Raw genomic sequence first — 17,277 nt, forward strand, 5'->3', positions numbered from 1 at the left:
AACAAACCAGTGCCGAAATATTTCCAGTACAATTTTGACGAAAAATTGGTCCTTTTTCGTGGAAACCAACGTTATAGGCTGAAAATCATATCTCGGCCCCCAACCCGCTTTCTACCATTCTCTTAGGTTCCCCATATGCATAGCATATTAGAGTAGAAGAAAAAAAATAGCCAAAGTGCAAAGACAGACCTGTGACGAAATATTTCCAGTACAATTTTGACGAAAAATAGATCTTATTTCGTGGAAACCAACGTTATACGCCGAAAATCATATTATGGCCCACAACACGTATTTCTTCATGCTCTTGGATTCCCAATAGACAAAACATATTAGAAGACAAGGAGAAAAATCACCAAAGTCCAAGACCAAACCAGTGCCGAAATATTTTCAGTACAATTTTGAAGAAAAATTGGTCTTTTACGTGGAAACCAACATTATAAACCGAAATTCATTTCTCGGGCCTCATCCTGGATTCCTCCATGCTGTTGAGTTCCTAATAGGCATAACATATTAGAGTATGAGGAAAAAAATCGCCAAAGTTCAAGGGCAGGCTTGTGACGAAATATTTTCACTAAAATTTTTACGAAAAATTGGTTTTTTATGGTGGAAACCAACTTTATAAGCCGAACATCATACACAGGGAAAATAAGATTGGGAAAAGTACATTGATGGTCCCTTATTTGCTGATAATTTCATGAAAAAGATTATCCCATAAAAAATGTTCGTATGAGAATGGAATCTATAAAAATGTACTAAGCAATTAATTCTTAGAAATTTATACTAAAATCCTATAACCGTCATAACATAAATGAGGAACTTTTGAGAAAAAAGGCGTGATATCAAACCATAAACTTCCCCTAGGGAAAAAAAGGTTGGGACAAGTACATTGATGGTCTCTTGTTTCTGGATGACATAGAAAAAAGATTCAGAACCAGGAAAAAAATTCTATAGAAATAATAAACGGAAAATTGAAAACTTCAAAAAAATGCAACAAAAATGAAAAACAATCGAAAAAATTCTGTAAAGAAAAATAAAAAATTTTCAAAAAAATTCATAAATATTGGACAAATTGAAAAATAAACTATCCAAGTTACATGCAGTATAAAAATGTATGATATCAATTGGAGGCCAAGTTTTTATTGATAATTTGAAATATTTATCTAACAAATCGCAAACTTTAATTGAAATTCATGATAATTATTTTCAAGAAAAAAGTTAATGAAAAAAAAGTCATAAGGGAAGTTACGTGCAGTACTAAAATGAATTATATCGATTCGAGGTCAAGTATTTATCAGTTATCCGAAATATAATCTCCGGCGACAAATGAGCGTTGAGAATCCTTGTCGGGCTCACAACGTTTTATCAAAATTACTAAAAAATTAATGGAAATAAAATCATTAAAAATTCACATGAAAGTCATTCGTTACTTCATCAAGATACACACTGTAAAGAATCGATTCCCCTCCGACTTTCAGGATCCCCTGGTATTATTCACAACATTCAACTTCGATGGGATCGGTACAAATTATGTTCAAATACGTCTTAAACGTACTTGTCCGGCCCATCACTTTTTATTCAAATTGCTCATTCGAAAACAAATTAGGGCTGTTCTATAATGACAAATATAATAAAATGGATAGAAATAAAAATAATATCTCCAAGTAATTTGAACTTGATTGTTCGCAAGTTCGTATAGCAATATCCACTTCTGATTTTCTTCAGTGAACACATACCATTCGGTAAGAACCAATGAAAATGAGAAATAATCAGGCGCATTACTAGAAATTTTCGAACCTACTCAGCCATGCAATGTTTTTTTTTTCTATAGTCACGTACACATTTTGATAAATATCACTTGTCGAGTACGACACGTGGATTCCTGGAATTTGAAGAAAAATGATTTTGTTGTGAATTATGACTCCATATAATATAAATAGATTAATCAACTTCATCTTTCATTTTCGTTTCATTTTGACAAGAGCGATTCGAAGGAAAATTATTTTCTCGGGAATTACTGTTCCTTAATATTAACACATGCATTAACTTCGTTTTTGATTTGTTTTCGAATGAGCAATTTGAATAAAAAGTGATGGGCCGGACAAGTACGTTTAAGACGTATTTGAACATAATTTGTACCGATCCAATCGAAGTTGAATGTTGTGAATAATACCAGGGGATCCTGAAAGTCGGAGGGGAATCGATTCTTTACAGTGTGTATCTTGTTGAAGTAACGAATGACTTTCATGTGAATTTTTAATGATTTTATTTCCATTAATTTTTTAGTAATTTTGATAAAAAGTTGTGAGCCCGACAAGGATTCTCAACGCTTATTTGTCGCCGGAGATTATATTTCGAATAACTGATAAATACTTGACCTCGAATTGATATAATTCATTTTAGTCCTGCACGTAACTTCCGTTATGACTTTTTTTTCATTAACTTTTTTCTTGAAAATAATTATCATGAATTTCAATTAAAGTTTGCGATTTGTTCGATAAATATTTCAAATTATCAATAAAAACTTGGCCTCCAATTGATATCATACATTTTTATACTGCATGTAACTTGGATAGTTTATTTTTCAATTTGTCCAATATTTATGAATTTTTTTGAAAATTTTTTATTTTTCTTCACAGAATTTTTTCGATTGTTTTTCATTTTTGTTGCATTTTTTTGAAGTTTTCAATTTTTCGTTTATTATTTCTATAGAATTTTTTTCCTGGTACCACAAGTTTTAACAAAATAAATATCAAGATGCACTTCGTTAGAAACGCGAAAATTATTTTTATTTTCCCGCACGCACTTCATAACATCATAACCCTAAACGTCAACATGACGTGAAACTTCAGCTGGTGATTTTCGAGTACTTTCAAGCTCTCGAGCTCCTTAGCTTTCCTCCAAACGTCCTTGCTCTTTTTCTTGAATGTCATTGGCCCAAAAATTCTCTCACCCTTCATTGGTTGCACCAAAATTTCTCTCACCAGGGATTGGTGATCATGGGGGTCAAGGGGCCTGTGTTTGTAGCGGTTGGAATACGCGTTTACAGATACGTCAAATCCTGAATATGTTAGTAACTTTTGCATAATCTTAAGCCCGTGCAAAGTTTTTTCTCAGAAATTACGACACCGATCATACTGATTTTGGGCTCATTTGACAGAGAACTTCTTAATTAGCTGGAAGTTCAATTTTCAAAGCCGTACATAACTCATGAGCTTCTCAATTAAAGAAAATGACATGCCAATTTTACCCCCACCACCGCGAATCGTTTTATAACACAGAAAGTATAGTCTCGGCGAGAGCTTTAGGCCAGCCCGAGACTCTTGATTACTCACAAAGGAGCTATGTGAAAATTATCGATACGGGGATGATCTCGCGCAGAAATACGGTCGAAGGTTAACTTATTTTCGAGTTCGGACACATTCCAATAATATATTGTAACGTAACGCTCTTGCCGACCTGGCCTGAACGCCGCCACGCGTGTGTTCAAGCTACCTTAATTTTAAAAGGAGCAGGTATGAAAGAAACGTGAGAACGCGGAATTTAGATTTTGAAGAATTTAACAATTCCGATTTATTCAATTTTGATTGATTTCACAGGATAAATTCGTTTTTGATTTGTGGTCGTGAAATGTTCGCGATCGCGCTCGCCAATTGTGAAAAATTTTGTTTCTCTCGCCGTTTCAAACAATTTTTAATTTACGCGTTTTTCGCCTATTTTCAAAATAATAGATTCGATAATTCAATCGTGTTTCGATTTTATACATTAAAAAAAATTATTATAGGTTTGACGCGATATAACCTCAAATTCGTACCGCGGCCTTTTTAATTATTCGAAATTTACAAGATTTACAAACTTTACAGAAATCTTGGTTTTGTTTGACTCGGACTCGATTAGTTTCAATTTTGAATTTAAAAAGAGAATTTACAAATTTACAAATCAAAGAAAAATTATCCCTGATTCTAGCAAGCAAAAAGAAAGAAAAATTGGTTAAGTTAAGGAACAAACCCCAGGCTCTGGGATTGAAACGTCACCGAATCGCTCCGAGATCCTGAGCATCTGCAAGGTTAGGTTATTTACCGTCCACGGGCTCTGGGATTGAAACGTCACCGAATCGCTCCGAGATCCCGTGCAACGGAAATTTGGAAAGTTTAGAGGTTAGGTGCGGACCCTGGACTCTGGGATTGAAACGTCGCCGAATCGCTCCGAGATTCCAGGCATCCAGGAAAAATTAGGATAATAGGTTAGGTTGCTTGCCAAAATCAAGAAGAATGTTTAAGGTCAGCCTTTTTGTTCCGAGTCAGAATTTTGAGGAAGGACTGCCTCCCGAATGAGTGGCGCAGCGATTCTTATACCCGTGTCCCCACCATAAAATTATCAAACGCCGTTTTTTCGATTTTCGGATCGGGTCTGCGCATCTTTTCGTAACGCCTTCTCTGATTGGCCCGTTGTCATGATTCACGCTCGCCCGTTGGTTGCGACGGCTAACATACGATGCGCGGACTACCGCTTTTTATGATTTTCAGCTTGTTCCGATTTTCAATAACAAAAACTTCGATTTGATCCGTTATTATTTAATTTTCTTCATTATTTTACATTGTTAGTTGTTTTAATATGATTCGAATAATTACAATTGCTAAAAGTCACGTACGCGTCCTATAGCCCATTAACGCTCTATCCGCGCATGCGTCATAAACACGCGTCTTGTTTTATTTGAATTGACACCAATTTTCTAAAAAAAATAATCTTTTCCTTATTTTTCTTCGATTCGTTATAATTTTCTGCTTCATTTGAGCCTAGTTACAATATTTTACGAAATCGCGTTGAATTTTAATTAATATAACAAAAAAATATAATAGTTCGAGTTTTTAATACGCGGCGCCGCTAGTGTCGTGCCTTTGTATTGCCCTCCAGTACGGCCGCCGCCGGCCAACAGTGACGCGTCTCACCGGTCGTTGTACGCGCTCGGTCAAAACATCGCGCCGCGTCGCGATGTTTTTTTTGAGGTTATGTTCGGGTTCGAGTCGATTCGGTCGTTCAGGAGGAGGTTACGTTACAATATATAAGTGGTTGTGCTACCGTACAGCAATATAATTATGAATAAAAATTTTTATATTGAATAAAGTTTTTATAATGATATAAGGTATTAAGACAAAAACGGTTATTTACCCCCTTGAAAGCGAATTTTTCCGAAAAACCCCGAAACACTTATCCACTAATTTTTCGGCTTCTACAAAATGCAGTTGGTACCGTTCGAATCGGAAGAATAGTTTTTATAATACAAAATAAAACTTTCGAATTAGGGGTTGTTCACCCCTTAAAAACCCTTTCCCCTAGAAAGCCTTGGGTGCGTTTTCGATGATTTATCATCAATATAAATATTTTCGCATTGGTTTCATTTGAATACATAAAGCGCTTATATGCAAAACTGAGAAACGACCCCGTGAGGTGCCCATCTTCGGGGGTGTTTGCACCCGAAGATGGAAGTCTTTTCATTTTTGATGTACTACAACATATATAAATTAGATTAAAATCGGAGGGGTCGACCTGCCTGTTTCCTTGTCACATCAATAAAACTTTTCCTATACCTATAGCAGCGATTTTTCGCGATTTCCACACTTTTATCGTGGTTTCTTGCAATTTACTAATAATTTTGGAGTTATATCAGTCAATCTAATCAGAGATTAAAATTTAGTGCATCAAAATAGATTTTAAAAAACTCTTGATTAAGTTTGTAAAGAATTTCCATCATCTTTTTAACGGCGATTTTCCGCCTTCTGGGTGGTTACTTAGAATTTACAAAGCATTTTGGAGATATCCTGCCCAATCTGACCCTGGATTCGGATTCAGTAGGTCAAAACACACAGAGATTAATGGACCTGATCCAAGGTATTGTCCACTTCTTTTGTGTGCCAGTGTCCTTTGAGAACCATTAATAAAATGTAAATAGTATGGAATGCCTAATTTAATGAACAATAGAAGGATACTTACTTGGTTGACAGATAAAAGATTGTTCCTCGTTACAAGGAAGTCCATAAACCAGCGGCGTTTTGAAATCATCCCTGTCAAGGCTTAAGCACATCGTGTCAATCGTATAATTATTTTTTTCGTACGAACACCAAGGTATGAAGCTGCTGCTGACGGTAGGTACAGCTCGACCATTCACTTCCCAACGCCATTGCCCATACTTTGTTTGTTTACCATCGGTCCAAATGTAACGTAATTCTGGAGATATAGAGTGAAGATTTTTTTCAAACTCAAAATAATTGAGCAATGGATTTTTTTTTTTGTAATTATCACGCATATTATTCGTTGTCAAAAGAACAGTGATCGGTAGGATGGAGGAAAAAAGATAGCAGAAAACGAACCATAAAAAAAACTGTAAAAAATTTTTTTTTAACAAATAGGCAAAAAAATTATTCTATAAAAAAAAATACAGAACAATTCGAAAAAAATTTCACAAATCTTGAAAAAAGATTAAGTTTAAAAAAAAAACTATTCTGTATCTATTTTTTTAAGTGTTAAAAGAATCAAAAAACAAGTAAAAAAAAAATTCCGAAAATTCGCGCTTGAAATCATTTTGGAAACCGATGCCTCATTCTTCTTATTTGATTCGAACGACTAAATCCATTTTAAAAAATTCCATCTAATTTACGTGCAGAATTAAAATTTATTATATCAACTCAAGGCCGAGTATTTTCTAATCAATTGAAAAAAGTTACCATTTGAGTTACGTGAAGCACTAAAATTTATGATATCAATCGAAGGTCAAGTAATTTATGAGTAACTCTAAAATTTCACATTATTAAATTGGTCTAAGAAGCTTTTAAATCCAACAAAATCACATGCAAGCTAGTCATTTCTTACTCTATGGTGGCAGAGACTTATAACAAAATCGATTTTTCTCAGACTTTCAGGATCCTTTGGTATTTTTCACGAAATTCAACGTAGATTGGATCGATACAAATTATGTTCAAATATGTGTTAAAAGTACTTGTCCGGCCCATCACTTCCCGTTTAAATTGTTTATCCAAATAAAAATCAGGTTTTGTCTAGAACTAATGGATCACAAGTATTCATGCAGAGGGCACTGAGAGAATTTTCTTCAAGTAATTTTTACTTTATTGTACTAATTTAATAAAAAGCGGAAACAAATTGTTCCGCAATATACAAGGGATATTATTGTGCATCGATAAATGAAAAAAATTATACATAATATACTAGGAAAAAAAAGGTTGGGACAAGTACATTGATGGTCCCTCGTTTGCTGATAATTCCATCCATGAAAAAAACTTTGAAAAAAAAAAATTGTAAAAAAAATTATTTTATGAAAAAAATTACGGAACAATTCGAAAAAAATTTCACAAATCTTGAAAAAACATTATATTAAAACAAAAACTAATCTGTATCTATTTTTTAAAGTGTCAAAAGAATCGAATAACAAGTAAAAAATAAAAAACCGAAAAATCGGTCTTGAAATCATTTTGGAAACCGATGCCTCATTCTTCTTATTTGATTCGAACAGCCAAATCAATTGAAAAAAATTCCATCTAATTTACGTGCAGCATTAAAATTTATTATATCAATTCGAGGCCAAGTATTTTCTAATGAATTGAAAAAGTTACCATTTGAGTTACGTGCAGCACTAAAATTTATGATATCAATCGAAGGACAAGTAATTTATGAGTAACTCCAAATTTCAACATTATGGAATTGTTCTAAGAAGCTTTTAAATCCAAAAAAATCACATGCAAGCTAGTCATTTCTTACTCTATGGTGGCAAAGACTTATAAGAAAATCGATTCTTTTCAGTCTTTCAGGAGCTTCTGATATTATTCACAATGTTCGTCGTCGATTGGATCGATACAAATTATGTTTAAATATGAGTTAAAAGTACTTGACCGGCCCATCACTATTCATTCAAATAAAAATCAATCATGAAAAAACGAAATTGTACGGCAGAATCCGGTTAAAAATGTATTGATATGCGATTTATTATTAGTTTAATGTTCTTAATAATAGTATAGGTTAGTTATACCGAATGAAATTCGTTCGCTGGAAAAAGTGAGAAGTAAAAATTGCCGTCATTCCAATACCAACAGGGGAGTTATTTTTGGAAGCTTGAACATATTTAATGTGCAAAATGTTTTTTATTTATCGATGCACAATAAGATCCCTTGTATAGAACAGGACAATTCGTTTCCATTCTTATTCAATTAGTGCTATTAAAGGAATATTACTTGAAGATAACTCTCTAAATACGCTCTGCATGAATATTTGTGCTCGATCAGTTCTAGAGAAGCCCTGATTTTTATTTGAATAAACAATTTTAATGGAAAGTGATGGGCCGGACAAGTACTTTTAACTCATATTTAAACATAATTTGTATCGATCCAATCGACGTCGAATATTGTGAATAATATCAGAAGCTCCTGAAAGACTGAAAAGAATCGATTTTCTTATAAGTCTTTGCCACCATAGAGTAAGAAATGACTAGCTTGCATGTGATTTTTTTGGATTTAAAAGCTTCTTAGAACAATTCCATAATGTTGAAATTTGGAGTTACTCATAAATTACTTGTCCTTCGATTGATATCATAAATTTTAGTGCTGCACGTAACTCAAGTGGTAACTTTTTCAATTCATTAGAAAATACTTGGCCTCGAATTGATATAATAAATTTTAATGCTGCACATAAATTAGATGGAATTTTTTTCAATTGATTTAGCTGTTCGAATCAAATAAGAAGAATGAGGCATCGGTTTCCAAAATGATTTCAAGACCGATTTTTCGGTTTTTTATTTTTTACTTGTTATTTGATTCTTTTGACACTTTAAAAAATAGATACAGATTAGTTTTTTTTACAGATAATGTTTTTTCAAGATTTGTGAAAATTTTTTCGAATTGTTCTGTATTTTTTTTTATAAAATCATTATTTTGACAATTTAAAAAGAAAATATTTTTAAAGTTTTTTTCATGGATGAAATTATCAGCAAGCGAGGGACCATCAATGTACTTGTCCCAACCTTTTTTTTCCTAGGGGAAGTTTATGGTTTGATATCACGTCTTTTTTCTCAAAAGCTCCTTATTTATGTTCAGTTGACTATAGGATTTTAGTTTAAATTTCTATGAATTATTTATGATTTTCGTCATATTACGTTGGTTTTCACGAAAAAAGACCTATTTTTCGTAAAAATTGTTCTGGACATATTTCGTCACAGGTCTGTCCTCGGACTTTGGCGATTTTTTTCCTTGTACTCTAATATGTTTTGTCAATCAGGAACACAAGAGCACGGTCGAAAGCGGGTTGGAGGCCGGGATATGATTTTCGGCTTATAACGTTGGGTTCCACTAAAAAAGACTTATTTTTCGCAAAAATTGAACTGGAAATATTTCGTCACAGGTTTGTTCTCGGACTTTGGCGATTTTTTTCCTTGTACCTTAATATGTTTTGTCAATTAGGAACCAAAGAGCACGATGGAAAGCGGGTTGGAGGCCAAGATATGATTTTCGGCTTATAACGTTGGTTTCTACGAAAAAAGACCTATTTTTCATCCAAATTGTACTGAAAATATTTCGTCACAGGTCTCTCCTTGGACTTTAGCGATTTTTTTCCTTGTACTCTAATATGTTTTGTCAATTAGGAACCAAAGAGCACGGTGAAAACCAGGTTGTAGGTCGTGATATGATTTTCGGCTTATAACGTTGGTTTCCACGAAAAAAGACCTAAATTTCGTCAAAATTGTACTGGAAATATTTCGATAGAGGTTTGTTCTTGGACTTTGCTGATTTTTCTCCTTGTCTTCTAATATGTTTTGTCTATTGGAAACTCAAGAGCATGTAGCAATGCGTGTTGCGGGCTGAGATATGATTTCCGGCTTATAACGTTAGTGAAAAGAAAGGAAAAGAGAAAAGATAGATCAAATTCAAGACACAATGAATACAACAGAATTGGCCATTTTTAAATGTCGTTTTTGCATTGTGAATCTAGACATTTTCGTGTCATCCAAAACATGCCCCCGATGAAATATATTTCCAAAGTTTGCAAGTTGCCGCGGAGATCCAATTATCTACAGTTTGATAGTTGCAAAAAAAAGGCACCCGGATACATTTATTATGTCAGAATTCAAAGAAGTAAAAAAAACTGAGCGTACTTGATTCAACAGAGCAACGGAATTCAAAGACGTTTAAGGTACCTGCATTGCTTGTGGAGGAAACAATTTCATTTCAGGATAATTTAGAAATAAATTAGGAAATTCAGAAATTTAGCATAGAATTTAGAAAAAGGAAAATTAAGATAATTAGTAAAGCTGAAAACTTTTGTGATGAATTTTTGAAATTACATGTTACGGTTGGAGTAAAAAATCTAAATAATTGGCACACATGCTGCGACACAAAAATATCAAAGTTTGAAGGTATTCGCTCCATACCGCAGTAATACAAACTTTAATACTATTTGAAAAGAAATACTTTAAAACTTGCTGAACAAAGTTCCATTACATATTACCATAAAGATAGGGGGTGATACTTAGCACATATACTTATCCACATAAATTTCCAAGTTCGCAGGTATCTGCTGCAATTCAATGTATCTACGCAATGAGTTTGGAAGACAGCAATTTCAAATCCATCCATAAATGAGCATCTGAAGACTTTTGTAATGAATTTTTCACTTCATTTTTATGTTACGGTGCAAGTCAAAAATTAAAATGAATGGCACAGCATATCAAGAGACTCGGCAGAGTCTCGGGACAAGTACATTGACAGCCCTGTCGTCTGCTGGCCCGAGGCTCTCGCCGAGACTATATTATCTCTGAATAAAACGATTTGCGGTGGTGGGGGTAAAATCGACATGTCGGTTTCTTGAATTGCAAAGCTCAGGAGTTATGTCGCAATTTGAAAATTGAACTTTCAGCTAATTAAGAAATTCTTTTTCGATTGCGCCCAAAACCAGCATGATCGGTGGCGTAATTGCTGAGAAAAAACTTTGCACGGGCTCAAGATTATGCAAAAAGTACCAACACATTTACGCAGCTGACGTATCCGTATATGGGTTCAGACTGATACATACAAGTGCTTCTTAATGCCCATCATAACCAATCACCGGTGAGAATCTATCCGTCTCGACCAATCGCCGATGGGAAAGTTTCTGATAGTCCTCAATGTTTTCTTGTATACCGTCTGTTATCGTCTGTTATATTATTATAAAGTGATTGCGATCGTAGCCCCGTGGATCAACGGTGCAAGATTTGCAAATTTCGTTTAAATAAATAAAACATTATTGGAAATAGCAGTGGATATAATCAATTTTATTTTTTTCATAAAAGAAGTTTCAATAAGTTTCGAGCCCAATTCACGACAATAATATCTATAATAAATAAAACCTCAAAAGTGGATTAATTGATCTCATACAGCTGCAGTGTACTGAGAGTGAGTAAAGTGTTGAGAAATGAAAACGTGAATAATGTGTCGTGAAAATTAAGAATTATCTGTTCTACTTCGATATCGTAATATATACACCCTAGGGAAAAAAAGGTTGGGACAAGTACATTGATGGTATCGCGTTTGCTGATAATTCCATCCATAAAAAAAAAACTTGGAAATCGATGCCTCATTCTTCTTATTTGATTCGAACAGCTAAATCAATTGAAAAAAATTCCATCTAATTTATGTGCAGCATTAAAATTTATTATATCAATTCGAGGCCAAGTATTTTCTAATGAATTGAAAAAGTTACCACTTGAGTTACGTGCAGCACTAAAATTTATGATATCAATCAGTGGACAAGTATTTTATTAGTAACTCCAAATTTTGACGTTATTAAATTGTTCTAAAAAGGACTTCCGTTTCCGGTGACAGTGGGAAACAGTGGGGAATAGTAAGGTGCGGGAATTAAAGGGAAAGGGCGCAAAAAGAGGCTGTGCGGGAAAAAAGGTGTGAGTGGAAAGGGGGGTAAGAGCCGAGGCGAGAGAAGTGACGGCAAAGGGGGGACGGGGGTGAGTTGGGTAGAAGTAAAAAACAGGGATAAAAAGGGGACGTGGAAAGTTAGAGGTTAGAGTGCTAAGGAGTGAATTAGGTAGAGAGTGAAGAGTGCAGGTAGGAGAAAGAATACGAGGAAAGGTAAGACAGTGACAAGCGGCGAACGGTGGAAGTAGGTGAGAGGAACAGGTAGGTAAGGTAGGAAGACAAGGGAAAGAGTGAGGTAAGGAAGATAAGGTAGGAGCGTGCGAAAGAAGGAAAGTGGCGATAGAGGAGCGGGATAGGAAAGATAGGAAAGTGAGAAGTAAGAGAAAGTGAGGGCGAGAGAGTAAAGGGGAACAATAATGGAGTACAGGGAGATAAGTGAGCAGGGGAAGAAAGGAGTGGGGGAAGGGGTGGGAAGGGTAAGGAGCCTGGAGGGGAGAGCTAGATCTGGCAGTGTAGGGAATATTATGGAGGCGATTCTGGCAGGGGACAGGAAGAAGAGGGAAAGGGAGGAGGGTACGGCGAGAAGGGAAGACGGAGGAGAGGAGGAAGTGTTCAAAAGAAGTAGAAAAGTGGTCAGATCGCCGAGGAAAGAGGGAGGGGAAGCGGACGAGATAGTAAGAAGGGTGGGGAAAATGATGAAGGAGTTGTTAAAGCAGGAGCTGAGGGAGGAGTGCGGGAGGATAGAGAGCAAGGTCGACAGGTGGGCGGATGAAGTGAGAAAGGAACACGACGAGATGAGAAGGCAGTGGGGAGAAGAGAGGGAGATGTTTAAAATGAAAATTGAGAAGTTGGAGCGTAGAGTGGTGGAGTTGGAGAAGGAAAGAGGAACGGGGGGAGAGGGAGAGGAGGGGATTGGAAGGAGAGTGAGGGAGGTAGAAAGAGAGTTGGAGAGGAGGGAGAGGGAGGAAAGGAGAAACAACATAGTGATTAGGGGGGTGAAGATGGCGGAAGGGGAAGAGTGGGAGAGAGAAATTGAGAAGATATGGGAGAATTTAGGGGTGGAAGGAGGCAGGAAAGAGATGAGAAGAATAGGGAGGGTGGACGAGGGAGGGAGGGGAATGGTGCTAGTCAGATTGGAGGGAAGGGAGAAGAAGATAGAAATAATGAGGGCAAAGGTGAAGTTGAAAGGGAATAGAGAAAGGATAGAGGATGATTTGACGAAAGAGGAGAGGAGAATAAAATGGCTGGTGGAAGGGCAGGCGAACGAGGAGAGGAGAAAGGGAAAAAGGGTAAGGGTAGGATATATGAGGATGTGGGTGGAGGGAAAGGAATTGGTGTGGAACGAGGATGAGGGGAGATGCACGGACAGGGCGGGAAACGGGCAAGGGGAAGGGGCGGAGAGGAGGGAAGAGAAGAAATGAGAGGAAGGGGGAATGCAGAGCGCAAAGGAAAAACAGAAGCGGTTTATAAAGTGGGGTTTTGGAATGTAGCAGGAGTAATGAATAAGGATGAGGAGTTTTGGGAGGGTATAAAACAATGGGATGTGATAGTTATGACGGAAACTTGGGTAACGGAGGAGGGGTGGGGTGCGATAAGGGAGAGGTGGAAAAGGGGCTTTAGGTGGGTGATACAGGGAGCGAAAAGAGGGGGGCGAAGGGGCAGAGCGCAAGGAGGGATGGCGCTGGGTGTGAAGGAGGAGTTAGAAGACGAAGAGGGGGAGTTAGAGGTGGGGGAGGAAGGGTGGTTGGAGAGAAGGGTGAAGTTGGGGGTGGAGTGGTGGGTGATAGTGGGGGTATATGTAAACGGGGACTTGGAGAGGAAAAAGGAGAGGATGGGCCAGTGGATGGAAAGAGCTGGGGGGGAGAGGGTGGTGATAGGGGGTGATATGAATGTGAGAATCGGCAAAGGAGGCGGAGGGGGGGAAAGATGGGAAGTAGGGGAGAGGGAAACGGTGAGGAGGTCAAAAGATGAGATAGAGACGAAGGAAGGGAAAGAATGGTGTAAGTTTGTGAAGGAGAGAGGATGGAGGATAGTGAATGGAAGTGTGGAGGGCGATAGGGAGGGTGAGTGGACGTTTGTGGGGGGAAGGGGTAAGTCGGTGATTGATTACGTGATAGTGGGGGAGGAAGTATGGGAAAGAGTTAAGAGAATGGAGGTGGTGAGCAGGGTGGACTCGGACCACATGCCGGTCGTAGTATGGCTGAAGGGGAGGGAGGGGAGCAAAGGCGGGGGAAGGAAAAAGGAGGGGAAGAGGAAGGAGGGGAGAGGAGTGTGGACGGAGAGGGGAGTGGAAAAGTTTCAAGAGGAGTTTGGGAGGTGGGAGTGGGAGACGGAGAGCGTGGAAGAGGGATGGGAGGAAATGAGGGAGAGAATAAAGAGAGCGATGAGGAAGTCAGAGGAAGAGAGAGTAGAGGAGAGGAGGGGGGGTTGGTGGGATGACGAATGCAGAAGGGCGAAGGAGGAGGTGAGGAGGGAATTAGAGAGGTGGAAGAGGGAGGGCAGGGAAGAGGAAAGGTACAGACAAGAGAAGAGGAAGTTCAGGAGAATGTGCGAAGAAAAGAAAAAGAAGGAGAGGGAAAGATGGGAAAGAGAGATAGAAGGGATAAGGACGGAAGGTCAGGTATGGGAGGTGGTAAATAGGGGAAGGAAGAAGAGAAAGGGGGTGAATAAAAGGATAAGGAGGGAGGAATGGGATAGATACTTCAGAGAAGGGCTGGGAGGGGTAACAGAAAGAATAGTGAGACGTGGGGAAAGAAGAAGGGAAGGAGAGGAAGGGGAGATAACAACGGAAGAGGTGAAGAAGGCAATAAGGAAGTTGAAGGACAAAAAGGCGGTGGGGGAGGATGGGATCCCGAACGAGGTGTGGAAGTACGGGGGGGAGAGGGTGGTGAATAGTCTGAAGAGGATGTGTGAAAAGGTGTGGAAAGGGGAGGGGTGGCCAGAAGGTTGGAAGGAAGGGATAGTGGTGCCAGTGGTAAAGAAGGGGGATGGGAAGAGGGTGGAGGAATACAGGGGGGTAACGTTAACGCAGACGGCGTACAAGGTATACGTAGGGGTGCTGGCAGAAAGATTGAGGAAGGAGGTGGAGGAGAAAGGTATGATGCCAAGCAGTCAGGCAGGTTTCAGGGAAGGTATGGGAACGATGGACAACGTGTACGTGCTGAATTATATGATAAATAGGGAAATAACGGGAAGGAGGGGGAAGTTGGTGTTGTTGTTCGTGGATTTGAAGGCGGCTTTCGACTCGGTAGATAGGACGAAGCTGGTGGAGAGTATGAGGAAGAGAGGGGTGAGGGAGGGGCTAACGGAGAGGTGTGAGGAGGTGATGAAGGAGACGTATGCGAGGGTGAAGGTGGGAGAGGAGAAAGGGGAAAAGTTTTGGACGGAGAAAGGGGTGAGGCAGGGGTGTCCTCTGAGTCCACAGCTGTTCACTCTGCTGATGGCAGATTTGGACGAGGAGCTAGAGAAAGGGAGGTGGGGAGGGGTGAAGCTAAGGGGTGGGGGGAAAGTGTACTCTCTGGCGTATGCGGATGACGTGGTATTGTTGGCGAAGGACGAAGATGAAATGAAGGGGATGATGAGGACGCTGGAGAGATATATAGAAGAGAAAGGGCTGGAGGTGAACACGGGAAAAACGAAGGTGATGAGGTGCAGAGTAGGAGGGGGAAGAAAAAGGAAGGTGGTGTGGCAATGGGGGGGAGAAAGGATTGAAGAGGTAAGTAGGTACACGTACCTGAGTTACGTGGTGAGGGCGAACGGAAGTCAGGAGGAGCACGTAGAGGAGAGGGTGATGAAGGCGGCGAAGATAATGGGGAAGGTTTGGGGGATAGGGAAAAGAAGGTTTGGTGACGATTGGGGAAGGAGAATTTGGCTGTTTGACAAATTAGTGTGGTCAGTAGTTTGTTATGGAGTAGAGATATGGGGGTGGAAGGGTAGGGAGATAGTGGAGAGGCTGCAGGAAAGATTTTTAAGATGGGTGCTGGGGGTGTCGAGAAAGGTGGCGGGGTATATGGTAAGGGAGGAATTACAAAGAGATAAGCTGGAGTTAAGAGCAGGGATGAGAGCCTGGGGATACGAGAGGAGGTTGGAGACGGGGAAGGGGGGGGAATTAGCGAGAAGATGTAGAGAGGAAATGAAGGGAAGGGTAGGTAGTAGGAGGGAAGTAGGAGGGTGGGAAAAGGAAAGGGGGGAGTTTTACTTAAGGATGGGATGGAATGAGGAGGAGGTGGAGAGAAGATGGAGGTGGGGTGAGATGAGGGGGGAGGATATAGTGAGGGCAGAGAGAGAAAGGCAGGAAGTGGGGAGATGGGAGGAAATAATAAAGTCAAGAAGCAACAGGGATTACAAATTTGTTAAGGAAAGAGGGGTGCCGGGGTACTTAAGAAAGGGATGGAGCGAGGGGAGATGGGGGAGGGTAGCAAGGTTCAGGCTAGGGGACGAGATGAGAGGGGGGAAGTACTGGGAGGAAAGTGATAGGAGAAATTGCAGGGTATGTGCGAGTAGGAGAGAAACTTGGGAGCATGTGAGGGAGGAATGTACGGGATGGGGGGCGGGAGAGGGATGGCAGAGTATGAGGGGGGAGGTGTTGGGAGGGGATGGGCAAGGGGAAGAGTGGATGAAAAAGATTGAGGAGTGGAGGGGGTAAAAGGGAGGGAGTAGAAAGGTGCAGCGGAAACGGAGGTCGGGAGAGGCGGGAGAAGTGCAAGAGGTTGGAGGAATGTGTAAGGGAGTGTATGTGGTGTGTCTCTCTCTCTTTCTCAAGGAACGGTGCGAAGCGTGCGTGCGATTAAATTAAGACCGAGTAGAATAAGTAGATTAAGTAGAATAAGGAAATGTGAGATTTTGTAATGGAAGTGGGAGTCAAGCTGTAACCCGTAAGGGAAAATAAAGGCTATATATATAAAATTGTTCTAAAAAGCTTTTAAATCCAAAAAAAATCACATGAAAGATAGTCATTCGTTACTCTATGGTGGCAAAGACTTATAAGAAAATCGATTTTTCTCAGACTTTCAGGATCCTTTGGTATTATTCACACAATTCAACGTCGATTGGATCGATACAAATTATGTTTAAATAAGTGTTAAAAGTACTTGTCCGGCCCGTCACTATTCATTTAATAAAAAATCAATCATAAAAAAACGAAATTGTACGGCAGAATCTTTTTAAAAATTTGTTGAAATGCGATTCATTATTAGTTTAATGCTTTTAATAATAGTATAGGTTAGTTCTTATTATTAAATATAAACTGGACAGTTATTTTGGAAGCTTGAACATATATATTATCTACAATTGGTTTCATTTATCGATGCAGAATAAAATCCGTTGTATATTGCGGAATAATTTGTTTCCGTTTTTTATTAAATTAGTGCAACTA

General features: G+C 38.8%; 1 protein-coding gene across 1 annotated transcript; it reads left to right on the top strand.

Moving 5' to 3' along the window:
* The first annotated feature begins 12,319 nt into the window (after positions 1-12,319).
* On the top strand, positions 12,320-13,324 carry LOC122418337 (golgin subfamily A member 6-like protein 22). The gene has a single exon (XM_043432482.1). It carries the CDS (start codon positions 12,320-12,322, stop codon positions 13,322-13,324), a length of 1,005 nt encoding a protein of 334 aa, XP_043288417.1.
* The last annotated feature ends 3,953 nt before the right edge of the window (positions 13,325-17,277 follow it).

Source organism: Venturia canescens, chromosome 11 (assembly GCF_019457755.1).
Source record: "Venturia canescens isolate UGA chromosome 11, ASM1945775v1, whole genome shotgun sequence".
Classification (NCBI taxonomy): Eukaryota; Metazoa; Arthropoda; class Insecta; order Hymenoptera; family Ichneumonidae; genus Venturia; species Venturia canescens.

Coding starts and splice junctions, on each gene's coding strand:
- LOC122418337 (XM_043432482.1), top strand. CDS start 12,320: ATGGAGTACAGGGAGATAAGTGAGCAGGGGAAGAAAGGAGTGGGGGAA.